The 24,493-nt window shown below is 42.9% G+C and overlaps 2 protein-coding genes across 4 annotated transcripts in view; one reads left to right on the top strand and one right to left on the bottom strand.

Moving 5' to 3' along the window:
- The first annotated feature begins 11,254 nt into the window (after positions 1 to 11,254).
- On the top strand, positions 11,255 to 17,495 carry hacd4 (3-hydroxyacyl-CoA dehydratase 4). Of its 3 annotated transcripts, none has more exons than XM_018759645.1 (8): positions 11,255 to 11,369; positions 11,867 to 11,978; positions 12,938 to 13,044; positions 13,580 to 13,707; positions 14,486 to 14,598; positions 15,198 to 15,304; positions 16,750 to 16,872; positions 17,393 to 17,495. In XM_018759645.1, the coding sequence occupies exons 2-8, from the start codon at positions 11,974 to 11,976 to the stop codon at positions 17,473 to 17,475; spliced, it is 666 nt and encodes a 221-aa protein (XP_018615161.1). In that variant the 5' UTR covers positions 11,255 to 11,369; positions 11,867 to 11,973; the 3' UTR covers positions 17,476 to 17,495. The 3 variants fall into 3 exon arrangements, with proteins under 3 accessions (XP_018615161.1, XP_018615159.1, XP_018615160.1); XM_018759643.1 differs by having other exon boundaries at positions 11,802 to 11,978; XM_018759644.1 differs by having other exon boundaries at positions 11,798 to 11,978.
- Positions 17,496 to 17,562: 67 nt separating this feature from the next.
- Positions 17,563 to 24,493, bottom strand: part of focad (focadhesin) — a 44,061-nt gene continuing 37,130 nt past the window's right edge. The window contains exons 35-43 of the mRNA XM_018759646.2: positions 24,199 to 24,327; positions 23,593 to 23,708; positions 22,725 to 22,985; positions 21,744 to 21,833; positions 20,928 to 21,105; positions 20,630 to 20,727; positions 20,138 to 20,380; positions 18,706 to 18,781; positions 17,563 to 18,578 (exon numbers count right to left, since the gene is read on the bottom strand). Of these exons, the coding sequence (XP_018615162.1) occupies positions 18,505 to 18,578; positions 18,706 to 18,781; positions 20,138 to 20,380; positions 20,630 to 20,727; positions 20,928 to 21,105; positions 21,744 to 21,833; positions 22,725 to 22,985; positions 23,593 to 23,708; positions 24,199 to 24,327 (1,265 nt within the window). The 3' untranslated portion in view covers positions 17,563 to 18,504. The remainder of the gene's footprint in view (positions 18,579 to 18,705; positions 18,782 to 20,137; positions 20,381 to 20,629; positions 20,728 to 20,927; positions 21,106 to 21,743; positions 21,834 to 22,724; positions 22,986 to 23,592; positions 23,709 to 24,198; positions 24,328 to 24,493) is intronic.

Below are 24,493 nucleotides of genomic sequence, written 5' to 3'. Positions count from 1 at the left end.
AATGAGACGGTTACGATGTGCAGTCACATGGGTGTGGGTTTCTTTTCCTGCACCACATCACACGGCTACACACCCAAACACACACACAGAAAAACGCAGAGGAATACGCGCGCGCACGCCATCGCACGAACTCATAGCTCTGCCATTCCATCTGGAGAGATGTACATGCACATTGCTGCAAAACACACACGAAAACACCGTCACCTAGGCAACAGCACAGAAAACCAATGATCAGTATGCCTAAATCATCATATTAATCTCATTCTCTTAATAAAGCATTTTTAATGTACACCTTCACACATTGGTAAGTTTATAAATTCACAAAAATAGAATTCAGTACGTCCTTTAGAGTTGACACTTCCCTCCAAAGCAACTTCAGATTTATAAAAAGAGATGTATTCATTTATAGAGCAGGGTCATTTTAACTGCATCAATTCAGGGTAAAGACCTTCATCAAGGGTATTGCAGCAAAAGATGGAATTTGAACCTTCAACCTCCAAGTTCAGAGGAGGCAGCTGCTGTATAACCACTACAACCCCAACTGCCCCTCTCTTAGTGTGTGCTTTGTTTATCACTGTGTTTTTTTTGACTGTCACTCTATGTTGACTTTGATCGGCAAGAGCTGATTGCATGACATTATAATGTTCACTGGAATAATGGTACAGCACATGTGTGTCAAAGAAACACCACATTAACAGTCAAACATACTGATCATAAATGGTAGCTTTAAAACCCAAATTACTCCACATGAAGTTAATTGAAATATTAAAAATGTATTAGGTACAGGTTGAGCGTCCAACTCTATTTTCAGTCATGTTAAGCAGTGGACATTTACACCTCGGGAGATGACGCAGTGAATGTATTCAGGAGACCTCTCTTGCTCGGTTAACTGTTTACACTGTGGGAGTTTCTGGGTGTGTCACGCTCTTATCTAAAGGTGAGTCAACCAACCGCGATGGAATTCATTGCCCGAAATCATGCCACCTCAAAATGTGGGGTAGGTTTCGCACAGGACAAACACTGATCCCCACTAGTTTCCTCTTAATAACCATTTCCAAGGGAGTGGCTAAAACAAACAGTTTCACTGTTTAACAATTTCCTATTCAGAATGGAAGAGGCGTTAAGAAAACAATCGTTCTTAATGTCAAATTATGTGAACAAACTGCGTGTCTAGTATCTGTGTGTAGTAACTATGTGTACTTCATTTCTATGCAGTAATTGCACTGGGAAGTGGAAGACAGCTATAGACAACAGTTACATTAAATCAGATACTGAGATTTGAGATTTCAGAATGTGTATACAATAAAAAATTGTGTATTTTAATTAAAAGTATACTTTATAAAAAGCAGTATATTTTAAAAAGGTTCTTTACACATGTTCTTCATGTAGATAAAGTGAAGCAACAGGGCAGTTTGTCAGTAGGAGATAGAGTAAGAAATTTAGAGGCAGTTACTCAGTACACTAGTCCTGTGTGAAAAGGTTACGTCCAAGTGTATCACAATGTGGCCAACTGATATATGGGTAAACAGGCAGGGTTTCTGGAATATACTAATACTAGAATTACAATGTAAACAAAGAGAGCACAGATTGCTCTTTATCACATCTGCAGCTTGCAAGCGGTGAAAAGGCAACTCCCGCTTCACAAGGCCATTCAACCCGCCTAGGCCGATCTGTTCCCAGTAAGCTGGGATTTACCTTTCTGGAATTGAAAGACAAAAATATTTTTTTTTTTAGGTGGATATATGCCAAAGCATGCTTGTAGCAGGCAGGAAAAAAAAAAAAAAAACAATCAAAAGTGAAGATGACGTGTTCTTTCTCCATAAATGCCAGAAAAATTAACAAGAAATTTGACATGTCGCGTCCCAGAGATTTTAGAGCAGACCTTCAGCGGATGTTAACAGGCCAGTGATTGAGAGAAAACTGAGCAAAAAAGAAAAAAAAAGGAATATCTCCCATCATCTTGTACAAGCCATTATATATGGCAGCCTACCACAAATCACACACACAGAAACCAGAGCCTAACCCAGCAACACAGGGCATAGGGCTGGAGGGGGAAGGAACACACCCAGGACGGGACACCAGTCTGGCACAAGGCACCCCAAGGGGGACTCGAACCCCAGACCCACCAGAGAGCAGGACCCGGCCAAACCCGCTGCGCCATCATACGCGCACGCACGCACGCACGCAGAATTTCCAGATAAGAAAATAATTAAGAAGAAATAGCTGTTCCTTTATGATACAGTTTTAAAAAATCCCTGAGATTGCTTGTGTTCCAGTAAGTTGTGCGAAGCCCCTCAGGACGGCAAAGTGACGTATTAAATACAAACACCGAGGAAAAGTCAAAGTATAAAATAAGCACTATTATTATCATCTGTGCTAGTAGTGCAAATGGAGCTGGAGAAGTTCAATTAAGTGGAGTTTCCTCGATTTTTCGCTCCAGTAAATTACACTCTTTTCATTATTCATTTAGCAGACGCCGGGCGGTTTTCTCCAAAAGCGACGTACATCTCATAGAAAATACAATGTGTCCATTGGGAGAAAGAGACATAGTTGCAGATGTGTGACTCTTTTTAAGTACAGTTAGTTTCCTTCACCAAATATGTACCGACGTTCATCACAAGTAGCTGCAAAACTTTACCAGAATATCGCCGATTCCTATCACCTTCCTAGTTTTTTTTGGAGATACATGTAATATATTATTTATTATATATGAACATGATTTACGTTACATCGCAGGAGTGGATTGATTCGAGCATGATCATGAACATGTTACATGTGTATACCTTACACATGAATTTAAGAGATGATGGGGCAGAGTGAATCCGGAAGAGAGAGTTTTAAGACCTTTAAGACAACAAAAGACAGTGACTTCTGAAAAATACGAGTGATGTTCTTTAAATTACTGCACATGATTTCACCTCGTATTCCACAGTAAAGCGATTGCCGCGCTCAGGCCAGCGGCGTGGAGACGGCGGCCCCCGACTGCACACCCACCGCCCCCCACCCCGAGCTCGGACTATGAGTCACTGGAGCCCCAGACGCCCGCGCCCCCCTCGCTGCCGGACCCGTGACTCAGGCGGCGCGAGGCCCCCGATGTGCTGTGACGCATCTACGCGGACATACTATAATACGGCTGCTGGCACGGCACGCGCGCTGCTCACGCTCGCGCTCAGCAGCAGGCCCTTCCTTCAGCGGAGTCCCTTCAGTGAGGAATGGCCAAACTAAGTGAATTAATTAATGACTCAGCATTGTCACTGGCGGGATTCTCTTTTTTTTATCTTTGCTTTTCCAACGCGACTCACTTAACTGCCACAGGAGGTCCCGCGAGTGACCGTACGCCTCGTAAACCTCGACCCACCCGTGGCCGTGCACCTCAGGACGGGACCCAGGAAATCGTGCAGTGACCTGGTCATTCTCCCAAAATGACTTCCTTTCAGCGGTTCATATAAATAAATTCCGCTTTCATCTTACCACTTCTTCGATTTTACCGCGGTTCCTCTTTCAGGTTGCGAGATATAACAGCGTAAGTTACTAAAACCTCTGCTGCGTACTTACTATAGTATTTCCCCTTCTCCCGCCCTAATCCCAACTGTCTAAATTGATTAATGCATTTACAGTGTCAACATTTCCTCATATGATGATACCACTTGATACCGCAGAAACGGTTGAAAATACCATGGTAAAAAAAAGATCGTGATGGCATCGCCAGTATGGCTCACAAGGGGAATTACGACCCAGTCCAGATGTTACTTACTGCATTACAGGTTACATTCTTTGCCAATACACAAAACACACAGTCTTATAGTCTTGTAGTTTTAATACAGATGCACATGATAGTTACACACAGTTACACAGGGTTTAACACAGAGTTTTACACCGATACACCCGAGTTATACATAGTTACACGAGAGGTGACCCCCCGGCCCCCCCTCCTTCCAGATCCATCGGTCACGTGACCTGTCAGAAAGTCGCCTTGTTGTGTCCATGTTAAATGTTCACGAAGAGTCCCCGGGGTGGGGCTAAAGGAGGCCTCCCTTCGCACAAACACACCTCTAAGTGTGTTGTGTGTGTCTGCCCTGCTCGTGTGTGATTTACTCCTCGCGCTGAGTTTTCTCCTGGTTTTTTTTTTAATTGACATTGAGCTGCATGATTTCCGGAGATATTAGTTTAATTATTATTACTATTAGCATTATTATTATTATTATTAAGGTGGAGTTATTCGATGCTGCGATACCCCTCTCTAGCTCGTTCCCCCTCCCTCCGTCTGTTCGTGACGCAACGCTCGAACCCACGCCCACGCGCCTCCTCGCCTCCGCGTTCCTCCGAAGTGAGCTGAGTCACAGGGAGTCCACGGGCTCGCGCGTGAATGAGCGCTTCTCTGGAAGTGCGAAAAGTCCCGCAAAGTCGTTTCTCGAGGAAGAAAGGAGACGGAGAGACGCGGAGATCAGAGACTTTATAAGTACGACAAGGTGTGTGAGAGGAGAAAAGGAGACAAATGCACTGATCACACACTCAACGCACACTGATCACACACACTGAACGTACGCTGATCATACACTGAAGGTACACTGATGATACACTGAACACACACTGATCATTGATGGAACAGCAGTGAAGAGTGAGGTGCTCTTAATGGCTGCTTTTCTGAGAACAGGTAGGAGAAGCTCGCTGTCACTGTCGCTGTGTTTGTACCACTGTGTGTGGGGGCTCAGACTGCACTGCACATTATATTAAATTACCTTGTGCTATGGTACATTACAGTACTTGACTTTCCTTCAGTGAGTGCGGTTTCAGTGAGTTACAGTGAGTGTGCCGGGATCATTCTGAGGGAAGTGACATGGACTGATTATTCAAAAGGTGAAATGAATGTGGAATCATAACACAGAGGTGATCAGGATGAAGTGACACTGCTACTCTTCTGCTTTCATTATTCATTTCATTACTTATGATGTTGGTTTTTGATAAACGTAGAATTATGGGACATCCCCGCATGTTTAGTTGTGAGTAGTGAATACTGCAGTAAATACAGTGAGTATTTCAGAGTTGATGCAAAGTGTCAGTTTGTAACAGCGTCTGTAAAGTGCTCACGCTTTTCTGCAAGTGCCATTAGAAAAGTGTAAGTATTGATATTAGGTGTTATGGCAAAGTGTCATATTAGCAGAGTGTTGATACAAAGTTTTACTGTTATTACAACACCCCATAGTAGAAAACCAAGTGTGGATACAAAGAGTTACTGTTATAGCATGTGTTACTAGAAAACAAAGCGTTGATACAAAGTGTTAGTACTGATGCAAAGTGTGATAGTAGAAAAGTGTCGGTATTGATATGATTCGTATAAATTAATTCCATCTGGAATGTTGTGAAGACCCAGTGATGGATATGCAATTCAAACAGTATTGCTGTGTGTTTCCAACAGTAAAGTTGCACAGGGCAACTTATAATAAATGTAATATCAATGAGAAAAACATAGATAATTAATAACAGCACAAATATTCAATTGCAGTAATATAAATGGTATAATTTTAAAGGATATACAGTAAGCAAAAGAACTGGGGCAGATGGAATAATAACTTATTGACTTTTTTTACATTTTCATTCAATATGTTTTTGAAATTTTATAAGCATATACCTCATTGATACTGAAACTATGTGTTGTTAAATTCTAATAATATTTCTTTTGAAGTTTGCTTTAGAACAAGTGCTGTTTATTGAAAAGCATTTATTTTTCATTTCCAAATAGACTAATAATTAATATTTGATGCACTTTTTATAGCTGTGTGCAAAAATAACTGATTGCAAATACATATTGCACACTGTAAAAAAAAAGGTTTGAAGTAGTCTGTAAGGAGATGTATCAAGAGGTATATCAAAATATATTTCTAAATGTCTGTGCAAAGGTATAATATGGAAAAGGTGTGAAGGTAAATTGTGTGTCCACTTACATGCCTGCTCCTAAGTGAACTTCTTGCATGATTAATGAATGATTAAATCATCTTTCAGGTGAAGCTCCAACTTTCACTGGGGAAATGTTTCACATGTGATATGATTATGACTAATGTGAAAATGGAGAAATGTGAATAGAGGAAATTACATGCAGTGATTTATTGTATGATCAGCCCTTTTTCAAGCAATTCGTCAGAAACGCTGTAGAACAGGACGCTTTGTAGGAAAACACTCTTCCTTTTTCTTAAATACAAAGTCACCTCCTTAAAAACATTTCACTTGACTATGACTTTTTGAATCTTTCTTATTTAATTTGTATTATCTTTCAGCTTATAGAATCTGAGTTGGTCTAAAAACATGAAAAAGATACATTCTTATCTTTTGTGTGGGTAAACACATATTTCTTTATTATGCCAGTGTGTCAGGTTGATTTAATTTTTAAATTCAGTATGAATACAGGATTAGTTGAAAATATATTAAGTGTAAACTATTCTGCAACAGTGGATATTTTATTTTCGGTTATAAATTAAATTCCTTGCATTCTGTCTCAGTAAATGCTAAATTTATGTTGGGTTACGAAAAGCTCAAGAGAGTTTAAAGTCACTGCTGTAACTGAACTGGTACTCAGTGGTACTGGTTCACATAACTGCTACTGGTGTCTTCAACCTCTCTCCTTTAATTAATTTCAGAATCTTTTACTTTATTTCAAGAACTGGTTTACATAAATATTATCGCTTCATCAGTGCTGCAAATTTAGAAAATTAATGTTTGCAGGGCAAATTCGATATCAAACTGATTTATATGCTTATGTCCAGGTGAGGTTACACAATAGTCATGAAATAAATGTGAATTTACAACAAAATGGTGATATAACTTTTTGATAAGACTTTCAGTAATATTGTACAATATTATTTCTCATTTGTTTAGCAGATGCATTTGTCTATATCCACTGTTTGTAAAATCCTTTAAGGACACTTTTTCATTACTATCCTGACTTCACAAAAAAATTCAGCACTGCTTTTAATGTTATTTAATTTAAAATCGTGATTTTAAACAGTGCTTGTAATACATAGACTGAGTTACAAGACTAAACTACATTATTTTACACTACACTGTAGGTATTAACCTGGAGTAACTCATAATGAGTGAAGCAACAAGTGAAGAAAGTAATGAGAATCAAGATTTGGAAAAAGCTGGGAAACCTACATGTACGCGGAATATTTTATCTGTGATTTGTCTTGCCTGTTGATTCACTGTTTGTGGGAATGACACTCAAAGACAAGGGGAGACATGATTTTGTCCTACCCAGGTATGAAGGTACTCTCTTCATGGCCATAACTGCCCCCGCAACACTGCCGAAACATAATCGTTACTCATACGCACACAGGACGCCGGCACGTGCTTCCTGTAGCCCCTCTGCACTGATTCCACGGTACCACGCTACTATCCAGCAATCCCACGGTAAATCCTTTCTCTGTCCCCAGGGTCACACCCAGACTGGAGACAGAAACCAGCATGGAGAATCAGGAGGGATGAAGATGTCTGGGAAGAGAGGCGATGGCAAGATGTTGGCATAGCTGTTGAGCACAGTGTCCTGCTATGCCTCCATGTTGCCATTGCCCTCCTCCTGCGGGCACAGAACCCAATATGGGAGGATTCTGTCAAAGAGTGACAGGTGGTCACATAACGGAATGTACTTCCGATTTCACGAGGGGATATCCATGCTGCAGCTAAAAAAATAATTTTTAATTACTTAAAAGTTTTTTCCCCTTCTTTAAGATATGTAAGTTATGTTCACCCTTTCAGATAAAAGTGCTTAATAAGTAATGATACAAAAAATTTGCATTTTGTCCTAAGAATATTTCTCAGAGTGCAATTGCAATTTTTTTTAAAAAATTTTTTATCATAACTGGGAATGTTGTTTATATTTGATGTGTAAAAATAATGATGAATAACTCCTGTTTAGTCAGTTTTTCATGCAAAAAATCTCCACTGAAACATATGAATGGTGCCATGGTCACTGAGTTAATGAAGCAAAGACTTAAAATCAACAGTTTAGCTTTTCTTCTGAGGAATCAGAGCTGTAGTATCTAAACAATGTGTGCTCCTCACTGTCAAATTATGAAAAATAATTTTATAATATTTTCTTGTCAGTTGCTCAGGAAAAATTCTGGATGCATTAATTAGCATCCAGTTATAAACGATGAATCTGAACAGACCTAAGAATGTATGGTTTGCTTGTATCGTCACAGTGTGAGACATGGGACAGCGCTGAAAACAAACATTTGTACTGTTAAAGGATAAACATCCAGATTAACCTGCATTTGACAAGAGTTCAGACAGGACTGTACTTCTGTTACGTCTCTAAGGGACAAAGTAAAATCTGCCCCAGACGTAACAGTGCTGTGGCAGAATCCTTTCATTTAGGTCTCACAACAGGAAAGTGTTTTTCCAGTGGGGAAAAACAGAGGGTATTTGATCCTCCATCCGTTGTCTACATTTTTAAAAGTATATTAGTCTTACTCAGAAGTAACTGGGTTTAAGTTACCACATAAAAAAAAATTATAAAGAATAAATGAAGCTAATTCAGATCCTGGAAACGTAAACAGCATGGTCATACATGAAATGTTACAATGGAATCAACACATGAAACGAGACAGAAAATGAACTGGGTCAGATTCAGGTTTTCAGTGTGGCTCATGGGATTTGACCTGGTATAGCAGTGTACAGGAGTGTAAATCTTAGGTATAAGTATAAGGTATAAATGTTCATGCACCACAACTTTATGATCATGTCCAGATAAGCCTTTATCCAGCCGCTACTCCTGTATTGTACGTAAATGTTGAGTATGTCAAAAAAAAAAAAGAAAAAAGAAAAAAAAAAGAATTGTCGGAAGGTGATCAGGAATCGTATTGAGTTTTACGCAGCTACTCGTGATGAACATTGGACTGGTGCATATCGTGGAAAGAAAGAAACTGGCTTTGCTTGGGAGTCACTCGTCTGCGGCTGTGTCTCTCTTTCTCCTAACGTAACGCACAAATTGTATTTCTCTGAGATGTACGTCGCTTTTGGAGAAAAGCGTCTGTTAAATGAATAAATCATGTAAATCTAAATCAGGGTGCACCAATTGTTAAACACGTCATATTACGCGGGGATTTGGATCATAAGCTGATAGAAGTGAGGACAAAAAGGAGGAAATAAAGATGAAAAAAAAATGACAAATGTGATAAACAGCGATACTGTGATCTTGCCACTTTCGGCTTTTTAAAGCGCAAAACCCTCGTGCGACGGCTCATTTTTTCATGCAGGTCCACATGTCGCCACTAGGGACAGCGGTGAGCAAATTTAATTGGAGCCAATTCACAATTTAAGGAGTGTCTTTGAGGAGTCAAATCTGTCTGTTGCTTAAGACGACTACAAGACTGCGGATTCTATATCACCCAAAGCAACCTTTGACCATTACTTAAACACTGGTGAAACAGAGGTTAATCACATTCAGCTGAAATTTGCATGTTCAAGTCTTGCCCCCCACTGGTTGAGTAGCCTTGGTCAAGGTACTGACCCTGAATTACTTCAGTAAAAAAAAAATACTCAGCTGGATAAACTGGTAAATCATTGTCAATGGCCAGTTGCCAAATTTGGGGCACCAGGTGGTGTAGTGGTTAGAGCTGCATTCTTGCACTCAAAGGACCTGGGTTTGAATCCCACCTCCTGCACTTGCAAAACTTCCTCTAAATTGCCCTCATGAAAACAACCCTGCTGTATAATCGGAATGAGTTTTATTGGCCAAGCGTGCTGATGCACAAAAGGAATTTGTTGTAGCTCTTGATGCTTCCAGTATTTACAGACAAACAGCTGACACAGAATTACAGAATAAATAAATAACATACTTACAGAGTATGCAAACATGAGAGTATAAATAGTAGTAAAAATACAAAAAAAAAAAGTAAATAAGAATTAAATTAAAAAAGTGGTTGGATATTGCTGCACTGACAGGAGACCTATAGGGGAGATTTGATTGATCATGAGACTGATGTCCTGAGGGAAAAACTATTCTTGTATTTGCTTGTTTTAGTGGACCAGACACCTGAAAGATAAATGGGTAAATAATTGCAGGCAGAATAACATTAAATGGTCGTCAGATGAATAAGTTAAATTTTATCTTATTTCAGCACTTTGTAATATTAATTTTTCATATGTACAGAATGTAATATTGCCTTCTTGCTTTTACCTGAAAGCACAATTTTTGAAAGAATTCTGGATTTCTTTTTTTCCTAAAGCTACAGTAGCCTGCTATATTATGCATTTTCTATATTAATATTCATTTAGCTGATGCTTTTCTCCAAAGCAACTTAACAATGTTAAGGTTACAAGTATTTACCCATTTATACAGCTGAGTAATTTTAGTGGAACAATTCAGGGTAAGTACCTTGCTCAAGGGTACTCCGGCTAGAGAGGAGGCTCAAACCTGCAACCTTGGTGTCTAAAGGCAGTTGCTCCAACCACTACGCTACCAGCTGTCCATATTCAAACACAAATATTAAGCAAAAATGCACAAAGAAAACTGCATTAATAACAAGTTATCTCAGGCCTCCATTTCCAACAATAAATATATTCTAATGTTATTTAATTTTATAAATTAAAGTTGTCTTAAGTCTACTGAACATCTTTAACACGCAGTATTACAATATGATTGAACGTGCATTGAGCTCTCTCGTGCTCTGGCAGCGGCTGGAGGAGAATGGCTGAGTACTTACATTTTGTCAAGAACTCCGCTGGGGAGCTTCAAGCTGCAGATTAGCTGATGTAACGGAGGCTCTTGATATACGAACCCAGCCATGAGGTGCTGTCGGGGGCGAGCACCGGGATCAGACGGAGGTGGAAGAGCCCTCGGAGAAGATGGATTGAGGCTTAAATGCTGTATTTGTAACGGACAGGTTGTTGCTGGGTCGAATGGCTTCTTCCCAGATTTCTATTTAAAACATAATTTCAACAAAACAAATGCCACAATAGCAACTGATATTCACAATGTGTGAAAAAAAGAGCACAAATTACAATATTAATTGTGCGAATCAGCCTAAACTGTACATACATTCCGGGATTTATGGTACTTTATAAATCAGACTCATCATGTCTATCAGTACAGTGAATATTGACTATCGGCATAGTTTCTGTTACAAAATAGTCTGAGTTCAGTCTCAGTGAGGAAGCTGGACCCCAGCAGGCAGGGCTCCCTCACCATTTCCACTAGATGTCACAACCGTCACAAGAATATCATAGTGGATATTAGTGAACCCGCCCAGGGAGCGCTGATCGCACACCAAGAAAGGACTTCGTGAGCGAACCTGCAGACTGGGCACAAAGTGGAAATGATCCATCTCCGTCCTGCACGGCTGTGAGGACGTGGCACCGGTTCAGTTGCGCAGGTGAGTCTTTCCATTAGGGACAATATCTAACGGTACACGACATATTCATTCTGCATACGAACTACAGCGATCAGGCTGCGGTGCGAGAGCCGATCAGGAACTTCCACTCGAGATGTCTCGCATATTTGACTCCTGTCCACACAGCTTTGTTTTCTACCACTGGAATGGCAAAAAGAGCACAGCAGGCTGCCACACCACCACACCAGGGACCTTCTTACACTCTTAGACGTTATTTTAATTGAATGCTAGTTTTTTGAAGACGGCAGACACACACGAACTGGACAGTGTAAATCATCAGTAGACTGACTAAGCAATGCTGATATAAGTTAATAAAAGCCCATCTGTTTCTTTTCTGTGTATATTTATATGCACTGCATGACTGTGTGTGCACTCATCGGGTCTCTGCTCATATTCCAACATGGTTGGAGACAGGAAAGCTTGGCATGAGCATAATAAATAAGAGAATAGGCTGAACATGACCGTCTGTGTGACGTCAGAGCACGCTGGGCCAAAGAGCTCCTTCCCCCAGTTCCTTCCTCTCCATCTGAAATGTGAGAACGGTCTTCAGATACACCAGCAGCAGACCTCGCAAGAGCAGCACAAAATGAGGTAAGGAAGAGCCGTTACTACGAGGCAAGAATGCTCTTGATGCATTTGCATGGGCGCATCAGACACCTTTATCACTTTTCACGCTTAGGATTCATGGGTAGAGTCCAATAATGGGAAATGTTTCATGTAACGTGACAGGTCCTCAGCTGACAACACACTAGTGGTATATACTGTATGGACTGAACTTTTGCCTTCTGTCAGGTGCTGTAAACTTGTCCATTCCTCCCATAATTGTACGTATTTGCTAAATTGTAATACCATTATCCACACACACACATACACATATATATAAAGTAATATCAATGGGCTTGCATATGCATACATACATTTTTATGAATACACTAACATGATTGCACGCTGTGGTACGTAATGCACGTTACTGAATAATAATAATAATAATAATGCTTAATACTATATTTCAGTTTCTGGGTCCTTAACTTGTCTCTCTTCTGAACCTCTAACGCTTGAATGATACAATGCTTTTGAAGAAACCAATCCAAGGTTCTGAAACATATTACATATTTGCGTGCATATTTTTTCAATGTGCACATTTTTAAACACCTTATAAACATTGATTAATCAAACATGTCAAATACAGTATGTACTGTTTAAATACCTAGTAAATCATCAAAATAATCAGTTATGATAAGTGACATAGCTAAAATACAGTGGTAACCCTGCTCTAATACCTTTGATCAAAGTAATTACTCTGATTTAAGTCTGAATATCCTGCTATTAAAAAAAACTGACTCATTGTAAAGTTGATTCACAAGGTAAGTCCCCACAGACAAAGATGTCGGATAAATAAAGAGGAATAATAATGACACTTATCATGAGTGACACTGAATTCCACTCATTTTAAATGGCTCAAAACTGAGGAGTTTCAGTGCAACACCTATACAACACGTTTACAACCAATACAACACCTTTGTGTCATTGTTTCGCCTCCTCCCTTTCAGGTGCAGCATCAGGTTGATGTACCTTTTCCTCTATAACCTGCTGCAGTTCTGTGGACACACGTGGATATTTGCCAACATGACTGCCAGATTCCTGTCGTTTGGGGGAGGTAAAGCACTGCATATAAATGGAATAATTACTATGTATACAAATTAATATAAATAATCAATAATCACTACATCCTCCGTTTTTCTAATTAAACACTGTTCTTATCTCAAATCAGAGACACACTCTGATCCGAGAGCTGCACGCAGGACAATGCGTTAAACAGGAGGGTGCACAAAACAACTGGCCACACTGTTACGACATTATACGGCATTAACATGACGCTATTCTGCAGTTACTTTAATAATAAATTGTAGGGACAGTTGAGGTCGAGAAGCGCGAAACATCAATCAGCATCAGCGAACAACTGCAGGAGCCGCACATTCGGGTGCCCGAGGGGGATTACTGAACAAACGGTCCGTTCCGCTGGGACCTTCACAGTAGCGCGTCGTCGCTTTTCCACCAGCACTTTGGTTTCTAGTGTATTGTCCAACTCAGCACGATACCAGAAAGCCAAGTCCACCACACTGCTCCTTGTCTCGGGGTGTTTGTCCATCGCAGACTCCTCCCTCCTCTTTTGACACGTGCCCTCACTGCAGATGCCCTGGACGATACCTTCTACTCAGTCGGCGTGGTTATGAGTTCCTGCCAGCTGCTATCGGCCCTGGAGCTTTTCCACATCGCAGACGGGCTCGAGAAAGGGCCCCTCCTGCCTCGATTTGTACAGGTACGCTCCCCGGGGGACAGGCCCCCACCCTAGCCTACAGCAAGTGGACCGACAGCAGGCAGGAACATGTTCCCTGCAGAGGTGGATAACAATTCATGTCTCTCAGGTTGGAACGGGTTGGGTTTGTGGTTGCACGCTATCAAATTTCAAGTGTTTGTTGCAAAAGACACATTATGTAAACATCTTAAATAGGCACTATTGTTAATTTAGAATAGCAGCATGGGAATGTGAAATAATCTAAATTAAATTTGGCTGCAGGGGGGCGTGGTGGCGCAGTGGTGCAGTGGGTTGGACCGGGTCCTGCTCTCTGGTGGGTCTGAGGTTCGAGTCCTGCTTGGGGTGCCGTGAGATGGACTTGCGTCCTGTCCTGGGTGTGTCCCCTCCAGCCTTACGCCCTGTGTTGCCAGGTTAGGCTCTGGCTCCCTGCGACCCTGAATAGGACAGGCGGTTCAGAAAGTGTGTGTGTGTGTGTGTGTGTGAAATTTGGCTTCTTCATTCATTATAAGTTGTACTGTTAAGCCAGTTTTTTTTTTTGTTCTTTTTTTCCTGAAATCATAGGACTGATTAAAGTGAGTTTCATCCCATTAAAAAATCATGCTATTCTGATGCAGATCAAGTTGGGACAAATAGTGGTTGGGCTCTCATTTTTTGGTTTCAGACCAGATCCAAACTATACTTTCTACACAAAGAGTTTACAAAGGTGAGCTCCAGCTGTCCCCTGCAACGTATTATTTGCATTTAGTCTGTTCTCATGTCTTTTTTTTACTTGGATTTACAGGTCACAGAAAGGATTTTCCTCTTGTTTGTGGTGATCATTGGTGAAGAAGAAATTCAGACTAAACCCATAGTTTGTGCCCTGTTTTACCTTTGGAATGTCCTGGGCCTCTTACGGTATGTTGTTGGATCTCAGCAATAGGATCATTCCGTTCAATGACTTGCATTTGTTCCAGTTCTCCACTGAACAATTGGAGGAGCGAGGAAGAAGATATCTGTTGATAACAGGTTGACCAACTCAGAAGCATCTTAAGTGATGTTCTGCCAGTTCCTGGAGACGATGTAGGTTTGTCTTCAGCTTGGGCACTCAGCAGGTTATTTCCATTAGTCACCATGGGAACACCTCGTTGTGATGCTTGCCCAGTGCACAGTGAGGACGTTAGACCCAGAAACCAGAACGATTCATTGGGTTGAAAGCTGTAATCAGCCTGTCGATTAGTGTCCCAAGTTGAAAGACGCAACCAGAGTCTTAGTTCGGGAACGATGGCATCACTACAGCGAACTTATATCGGTTCATTGAAACAACTGAACTAACCTAGTAAAAATTACCCAGCTGTATAAATCAATAAATCATTAAAAGTAGCTTAGTGTACAAATCTTGTAATATGAAGAAAACTGTGAGAAAAATAAAGAAATGCACGGTCATGATGAGGGGTGCGCCATGACCTCTCTCCTGAACCGGGATCTTGAGGAACACCTCATACCTTTCTGTGCAGGTATCCCCATCAGCTCATGTGCCTCTTCAGCACGCCTTCGCTCAACATGCTGTGGGTACACCACACCTTGTGGATCCCTGTGTACCCGCTCTCCGTGCTGGCAGAAGGTACGCCTCGTCACCACCATTGCCTTAGCAGCAGTTCCTCAGGGCGCCAGCAGCTTCCCTGCTGAATCAGCACTGTAAATGTCAGGATGGGTTTAATTTTACCATGTAATAACTCTGCACGTAATTATGGAACAGCAATGGCTCATCTTCCAAAAGGCACACCTGTATGATCAGGATCAGACCTGGTTAGACATGTTTGGTCCCAACTGGTTAATCCAGGTGACTTTGCCTAAGTGATACAGCTTTATTTATGCACAAAGTCCTGGATGATATGGACACGGTCCATGTGGTAGCTCTATTCATAACTACAGCAGATTCAGTACTTCGATGACAGCTCATTAGTGTCAGATTGTGGTACGTGAGGTATGCGAGACGGACACCGTTCTGCTCGGACCACGAACACAACTGCGGCCGTCATCTAGAGTCACCGAGGCTCACGTTGTGCCGTGCAAGAAGGTAGGATTTCCTTCCGCACCATTAGTCAAAAGTGGGTGGAGGACAGGATGGTTCTGCCAAGTCACAGATCAGCCACAAAAATGCAGCAGGATACACTTCCTGAGTCATTATCGTGACCAAACACTTGCCTAAAACGGCGTTGAGATGCACCCAAACTATCCGCACAGACACAACTCACCCATCGACCGATATTCTACGGACTCTGCAGCTTTAGCTCCTTGAACTGCTTTGGTGTCTCAGGAGCCTGTTCTTAGTTCTGCTTTGCAGCTCATGTAATGAACAGTAAAATGTTATTTGAAATCATTCTTACATGGTGCACCTTCCACATTATTTCTGAAGAAAAGCAGTAAATTACTCCAGGTACAGTACCAGTGAAAAGAGAGCGTCCTCCTGGGCGACACCTGTACGGGACAAAGTGGAAAAACCCTGAAATCAAAGGAACACACAAGGGTCCTACAAGGGGAACTGCTGCAGAAGAGCTGGGAAGACACGGTGCCTTATTTCCTAATCAGACTTGCTCATTTGTTCAGTTCCACATTTGAACAAATACTACTTCCCAAGTCTACTTTCACTTTACACTGGAACTGCATGTGGGGAAACCCAACAGTGACCCGACACTGAAAAGAGAGCCGCAGTCTCCTTTGAGCACCGCTCCACCTAAACAGGGACTAAAACCGTGAGGGAGCTGATGGGGGTTGTGTTCCCGCCTGTCGACAAGCCTGGACAAGGATGCTCAAATTCCTAACAATAACAGTAAATGACAAAACATGAATTTCTCACTTCCCAGGCTCCAGAACAAACATGTAATTATATAACAGACAAACCGCAGATCCGCAGATGTAAGGAGCCCATATCCGGGTTCCGTCAGGGAATACGGGAAGCTGGCTGGCATTCGGTGCGGGGAGGAGAGCGTCCCCGTGGGGAATGGCCATGCCTGGGATGCAGAGTTCTGCCTCCACTGCCATGACAAACATGTTCATTTCCCACAGGGGTGACTGTTTTCCAGGCCTTGCCCTACTTCAGGTCCCAAAACGCAGGATTGACACAGCCACCATCAGCATCCATCCATCTGCCATACCTCCTCCAGGGCTACCTGCCCCTGTTGGCTGCCGGTAAGAGCAACTGGATCATGTCACCACTGACACACTCACTGCAGTTCAAAGCCTATGGCAGCAGCGTGGGCGACACTAAACTGTACCGGTTAGAGCATCACCATGCAATCCAAGGAGCCTGGTTTGAATCTCTGCTTCTGCTATAGTACCATTGATATAATTAAAATTACCCTGCTCTATTAATTGATTAATCGGTGTAGGTTGCTTAGTGTACAAACATAACACAGTAAGGTGCCTTGGACAAAGAGCTGAGATGAATAATGTTTAATAGTAATGGCTTCTAATAATAATTTAGGTATTGCTAATTGTGTAAGTATAATGTTTAAGAGTACTCAAACGCATTGTGAAGGCCACCCAAGCCCTCTTACAAACTCATTTAGGTGTGCAAATGGATAAGTCTGTGCCAGCCTCTTTGTAATTTGAAACAAGCACACAGACTCTGCCAGTACAGACACTGACGCCCTTCTGTATTTATGGGGGTTTGATCAGCAGTTTAACAAACCGATGTGTCCACATTCAGGCGCCTGTGTTGCCGAATGGCAGCTTATGAGGGACAGAAGGCAGCAGCTGGACACCTGGAATAAGAAGTTGAAGAGAAAGTGACATTCAAAAGTCTGGCCCAGCAAGCCCACAGCTTCTGTAGCTGTTTCCATGGCAACAGCCAGCAAATGGAATCAACATTTTCTAACTCTAAACTGAGGCTGTTTGATAAGGAACCCTGAGGAAGAAATTGTTACTTGGTGCTTTTTGGAGGCACTACGGAATATCAAGACTGTTTTACCCAACGCGGGTTTGAAGGCCATATCTGTTTCAGGAAGCTGCCCTACCATAGGCACACATGTCACACAAAAAGAAGTTTGTGTTTTGGATGTCTGCACATTCCTTTTATGTAGTGTCACGCTCCGGACTGCAGACAATGCCAGAGGGGAACATCTGGAGTGAATAGTGGCTGCCTCTGAGCGTCCACCGAGCAAGCGGACAGGAGAGCACCTCAGCTGGAGCAGACAAACATTCATCTGTACAGCTCCCGCCAACTAGATCAGCAAAATTACATGCACAATGTAGACTTCAAAATAACTCTCAGGCATCTGAAGTAGTAAGGGAAGGAAGGAATGAATGTGCCAATAAAGTGACCTGTAGCAACGACACCGTCCAGTCCTACTGCCCAGCTGCGGCTGAGTTGGTGCTTTACTTGTTCTTTTTGACTTTTGATTCCAGCATCAGGAAATTAAGCACGAAGACCAAAGATCACAGGAGGGGATCAGGTGCTATGTTACAGTAATGCCACAGAAGATGTTGAGACGACACCAGAGCAAAAGCATTTTATTTCAAAGGCTGCAAAGAAATCAGGCTTAAAAAAAACCACAGCTGCTCTGCTCTTATGAAATACTAATGACGAAAGATGGAAGTATCTGTAACAGTTACCACTTCATGAGGAAAAGATTTTGTAAAAGTAATAGCAAAAAATGCAATGGTGCTGATTCATCACTGTTCAATCTCATGGGTTGCGAAACGTAACACTCCCATCCATCCCTTGCCGCTCCATGGCCCCCTCAACCACCTTCAGTGGTGATGTCCCAGCAGTCTGTGGGGTTGCAGTTCAACAGTTGCTCCCGGCATATCTGCATCTCGTCACCAGCCATAAGCCCGGGTCCACACGCCCTTCTTCCGGAATTCCGGCAGGTGTCGTAAGGAAACGAGCACAGCTGTTTGACACAAGAGGGGGGAAGCCAAATGAACACGCTAAACAGTCAAAATATACAAACAAACAGGTCCCAGTCGCAGGATGCAGGGTCAGTCATGCAGAGACAAGTGGAAGCACGGTTGTCTCACCTTTGGCAGCCAGGATGGTTGTTTGGGACAGTCGCTCCACGGGAGCCTCTGCTATGCCGAAGAACCACTCAATGAACTGAATGACAGGGAGACGTTGGTGAGACATGCTTCACTGCAAACACTGTATGATAGCACCTCTCACAGTGCATTTAAATGAAGTCATGGCATACTGCGTGACGGGCACGAGAAACTTCACGAGAAAGAACCGTGCAAGTTTTTTGATCAACGTTTCAGTTGATTGCATTCACCTTCAGGAGAAGGAAAAAAAACCATGGGGAAAGCAGAGAACATTATCTGCTGTCTTATACAGTTAGAGTGCATTAAAAAAATAAACATCTGCATATGCCTATGAACTAATTATACCAAATATCTTACATTTTACGCTAAATTTGAACATAGAAGCACATCCAAATCACCACACACACACACACACACACACACACACACACACTGTCTGAACCGCTTATCCCATATGGGGCCACGGGGAGCCAGAGCCTAACCTGGCAACACAGGGCGTAAGGCTGGTGGGGGAGGGGACACACACCCAGGACGGGACGCCAGTCCGCCGCAAGGCACCCCAAGCGGGACTCGAACCCCAGACCCACCGGAGAGCAGGACCCGGTTCAACCCACTGCACCACCCCTCCAAAATATCAGCACAGGGAAATCATTATTCCATCACATGTGGAAACAGTAGTGTTCAGCAAGAACTAGTTGGGCAGCAGGTGGCAAAGTGTTCAGAGGCACCACCTTGCAACAGAAGAACCTGAGTCTGAATCCCACCTCCTACTGTTGTACTGTTGATTAACATACTAACCCTGAATTGAAACATTACTCTCTGCTGTACAAATGGATAAGTAACTGTATGCAACTTCGTGCACAAACATAATGTTGTAGCTCACTTTCGACACAATAAAATTACTATTAATCATTAAAATACTTAAAGTATGGGTACGTCTTTTTCTTGTACTTCAAGTGGAAAAAAATAACACTTTTGTTTATCAGTGTAAGATCACATGTTTACAATTTACAGTCAGATCCATGTTTATGAACACTTTGCGAAGAATTTCCCAGAAATGAACAAATTGCACAGTTGTAACTAGTGAGTGAATCTCAAGAAAGAGGAATATAAGTTGTTTGAAAAAAGGAACAATGTGCGCACGCACGCACGCACGCGTCTACAACCGCTTGTCCCAAGCAGGGTCATGGCAAACCAGAGCCTAACCGGGCAACACAGGGCACAAGGCTGGAGGGGGAGAGGACACACCCCGGACGGGACACCAGTCTGCTGCAAGGCACCCCAAGCAGGACTCAAACCCGAGACTCACCCAAAGAGCAGGCCCCGGCCAAACCCGCTGCGCCACCACGCCCCCACTGAAAGTAGGAATAATAAAAAATAAATGTGAAGAAGAGATCTCATGGTGCAGAACTACCTTCTGCGTCTGCCCTTTCCACGGCTCTTTGCTGAGCAGCTGCTGAATGGTGTGTGGCAGAACCAACAGGTCCAGCATGGGGAGTGACTCTGGGGTCAGGTGGGGTCTGTACAGGACACTGGGGTTCTCCAAGTCCTCCTTCCAAGGGAACCAGCTGGCGGCGACACCCTGGAGCAGGGGCATGGAGTGGTCTGCCCAGGTGAGCAGAGCAGCACAGAACACTTGCAGCAGGAAGTTGGTGGCCTGTGCAGGAAGTGCAGCTGTGATTAGCCAATGGCAACTATATATCACACCCCCAGCTGAGCGGCTACTGCTCATATTTAGACTTTCTGTTGACTCTCAACCCATCTCAGCCTCAACTAGATCTTTATCAGTGACACACACACACACACACACACACACACACACACACACACACACACACACACACACACACACACACACACACACACAGTTTCCTGTTGCACAGCCTACTGGAGGTTTCTGAGATACCTGCTTGGGATCGCCACTCTTCACCGGTGTTGTGCCGTAAGCAATATTGCGAAGATGGCCCATTAGTTCCAACAGCCACTCCATCCTCTTCAGCACACCTGTTGTAGACAAAGCAGCATGCATATATAGAGCAATATAAAGTGCCTAATTTTAGCAAGTGACAATGGAGAAATTGACCTGCAACAGTGCTGGAAGACAATGCACATGTTGGCATGTGTACAAGGAGTGTTGACCTACGCTAGGGTTGGCAAGGAGTGCGTTGACCTGTGGTGCTGTTGGAAGTAATCCCTGCACTGACCTGTATTAGGGTTTGAGACCAGGCGTGACTGGTAGAAGCTCTGCTTTAGCATCCATATGACCTCCTCTTGTCGACTCCGCATGAGAGCAGTAGCAATGATGTCATTGAGGGCCAGAAGAGGCACCCGGCCCTGGGAACTCAGGCAGGCCAAAACAAAGCCCGCCTTCTCCAAGTTGGCCTGTGGGGACATCCCAGAGGAGCTGTAACACCAGTCCCTAACCTCCAGCCACATCTGGCTTTGCGATTAAGACCTTTTCCACACTTGTGCTCCTCCCCTTGACTGTTTGTTACAGTCATGATGAATGTAATCTCATTTGTGGTGTTTCTGACCCTAAACCCAAGGTGTTTTGCTACACTCCAGCAAGAGTACTGTGCTTCTCCACCTCTGGTCAGTTGGTGCTTTTATGCACAAGGGGTCCAAAATCAAACCAGCAACACTGGTATCCACACAGACAAACTGTTCTTTGATAATCCTGTCTATGTGTCTAAAGCATCCACCTGACACACTCACATCAGCTGTACAGGGGCTTGGAGGTCTGATGTTTGAACAGTAAGTAAATGTGACACAATAACACACACAGAGGCTCTCACTCTGCTTCTACTCAATATGTTCAAACATCCCCCACTCTACTTTCGCCAGAGAAAGAAGCCAGTAAAGTGGTAATTAGTGGACAGGTGGAACCCTGAGAGTGACTGTCATGACAAGCACAGTATATAAGACTCAAACGCTGCTGCTGATCTCTCTCTCTCTCTCACACACACACACACACACACACACACACACGTAAACGCACGCTACACATTGGACTGGTTCACCTTTGTGACATGAGTTATTCTGTCAATCTCTGTATCTCCCATTTCTGAGAGACACTTAACAATTCCCACATACAGGTCTACTTCACCATCCTGCCAAAGAAAGAAGAAAAATTCCATTAAGTATGACAACCGCACAACTGCATCCACACTGAAAACAAAGGTTTGGTCCAAAAATTTTGAACTGGTAATGATTAACATATAATAATAATAATCATCATTTAGTTGATGCTTTTCTTCAAAGTGACTTGCAGTCTTTGTGCTACTGTTTTATCCATTTGTACAGCTAGGTAATTTTTACCATATCAATTCAGGGATCAAGGGTACTACAGCAAGAGTGGGTCTTGAACCAAGAATTCCCAGATTCCAAGTTATTGGAATTTGGTTATTATTAGTATTATTATTATTATTAGTAGTAGTAGTAGTAGTAGTATGCTGAATAATTATTTAATTTATGGCTTGAAAACATTGCAAAGAAACCCCAAGGCTTTTGTGAAAGAGCTAAGAAAATAATCAACACTGTAAAATGGGGTAATCAATATTCTTTACTCCTTGCTTTTTCTGCAGCTGCAACAGCTTTAAAATGTTCTTTTAAAAAAAAAGGGTTTCCACTTGAATAAACGGTGCAAACAGTGTTTTCTGTCTCGATATCACTGCTTCCCTATCCAACCTTTGCTGTGTAAAAATACCAACGTTTTCTCACCACCACAGAAGTGACACTGCACTTACATTTACATGTATTCATTTAGAAGACGCTTCTCTCCAAAGCGATGCACATCACGTAAAAATACAGTACAATGCGTGCATTACGTTAGCAGGAAGAGAGACGTAGAAGCCGCAGCGCTGCTCTGAATCCTGAATCAGCATCACCCACCAAAGCACGAACCACGAGCCTAGTGCCACTTCCTGCACGCCACCCTGATAAAGACACAGTAGGGATTTCCAATTCCAGCACAAGGTCCAGCTCAAGAATGGAGACAGTACCTGGATGCAGTCAGGTAGGAGAGTGAAGATCCCCTTTGTGGCCGAGCGCAGAATATCCCAGATGTTCTGTGAAGGATCAGGCAGCGCCATGGCCTGGGTCAGTCCCTCAAGCACGGCCAGGCAGAGGGTAATGCGCTGGGGCCGGCTCTCCGGGCTGAACTGCTGCACGCCCAGCACCTCCACATAGGTCTGCAGTTTGTCACTAGCTACGTGCTTCATCCAGGTGGGGAGGGAGCTGTACAAGTGGGCCCTTGTCCGCAGCTGGGGAAGGAGAACCACTGACCATTGGTTTCACCAGTCACACAAACAACTACCCTCGCACCCAGCTTCTGCGCTTCCTCAACAGCAACACACTACTCCGAACGTGATATTCAGCCTATGGGAACAAGCCATCCTAACTATTGCTGTTAAGTCAAAAGCAAAGTGCTACATTACAGAGCCAACGGCTGTTTAGCGAATAGCATTAGTAGCACTAATGCAGTGTGCATAATTGCAGAGTTATGCACAGTATGGTCAAAACCAATGAATCAAAATTAAACATTTTGTATAAAACAAAACGTAGCTACCACACTGGGACTATTGGTATTTGGTGTACATATTTTCATTGGAGATATATGTAATAATGATGAGCATAATAAACAGTTCAACACAAGTAGTAGTAGAGTCACAGAAAGCAGCTGCTTTCAAATCAGCTAAACATCTAAACCACAGTCTCCAAGATCGCAATTTAATGTCACGATCTCCAAACGAAATAAGAAGCATAACTTTCCAATGTACATCAATACGCGTGTTAAAAGTGGATCATAAAAGCCACTTCCTGACCAACATTAAGCAGTTGGAGGGGCTGCTCTGTCCTAATAACACTCACACTCAGACTGTGCACTAGGGGTGGGCTCAGCCACATGCCCAGGAAGAGAGAGGCACTCTGGGAAGACTGGCACTGGGAGGCAGCCAGCTCGACACAGTGGTGCTGCACCTCCTCGCCTGCAATACAGTGACCAGAGACGGGACCAGTTGAGAAAGACAGTGCTGATGCACATCTGGGCTGGTGGACATATCTGGATACTGCGAGAGGAAGGATTCTTGATGAGATTCCTGATGAAAGATTCCTTTTGGAAAAATGTCGCAAAACTAAATAAACAAAACTTTACTATTAACTTATCTGATAGCTTTGTCCGGGGTGACAAAGGTAAGTAAGCATAAATATTTACTCATATATAGAGAATGATAATTTTTACATTATTCATTCAGGGTAAGACCAAGGGTATGACAGAAGGCGGGGGGCTTGAACCCAGAACCTTCAGAAAGACAACAGCTCCCTTGTGGTAGTCGTTTTAAAAGAGCCAATTATAACACTGATAATTTACATTTGCATTACATTTATTCACCTAGTTGACACTTTTCTCTAAAATGACTTACAATGATAAGTTAATTATAATTCAGCCTGGACGGAGGTGGAGGAGGGCCACGTTACCAAAATTGAGCCTCATCAAGGGTGAGAGAAATGCACCCCAGTTGACAGGGGGGTACTGGAAGCTGGTGCCCACAGTTGCCAAGGGTCCCAGGGCCACCTTCACCAGTTGAGGGTGGGCAAACTCCGGACCTGAGGGACACAGCCATCGAGGAGATCAACACTTTCCTACTGAGCACTTAAACATTCGCTTTGTTACACATATGTCTAACTTCCATAAGTAAATAAGCAATATGCTAATTGACAGCGTGGATGTGGTAACATGTGATGAAGACAAGATATGGTAAAAGCAGCCAGA

Source organism: Scleropages formosus, chromosome 5, assembly GCF_900964775.1.
Source record: "Scleropages formosus chromosome 5, fSclFor1.1, whole genome shotgun sequence".
Lineage (NCBI taxonomy): Eukaryota > Metazoa > Chordata > Actinopteri > Osteoglossiformes > Osteoglossidae > Scleropages > Scleropages formosus.
The sequence above is the reverse complement of the archived record's forward strand: the minus strand, read 5'-3'. Positions and strand labels throughout refer to the sequence as shown.

Bases quoted from the DNA above. Each gene is read 5' to 3' on its own strand.
- hacd4 (XM_018759643.1), top strand. From the start codon at position 11,845: ATGACCGTCTGTGTGACGTCAGAGCACGCTGGGCCAAAGAGCTCCTTC. The intron at 15,305-16,749 runs GTACGCCTCGTC...CATTTCCCACAG, and splicing joins GCTCTCCGTGCTGGCAGAAG to GGGTGACTGTTTTCCAGGCC. The intron at 16,873-17,392 runs GTAAGAGCAACT...GTCCACATTCAG, and splicing joins CCTGCCCCTGTTGGCTGCCG to GCGCCTGTGTTGCCGAATGG.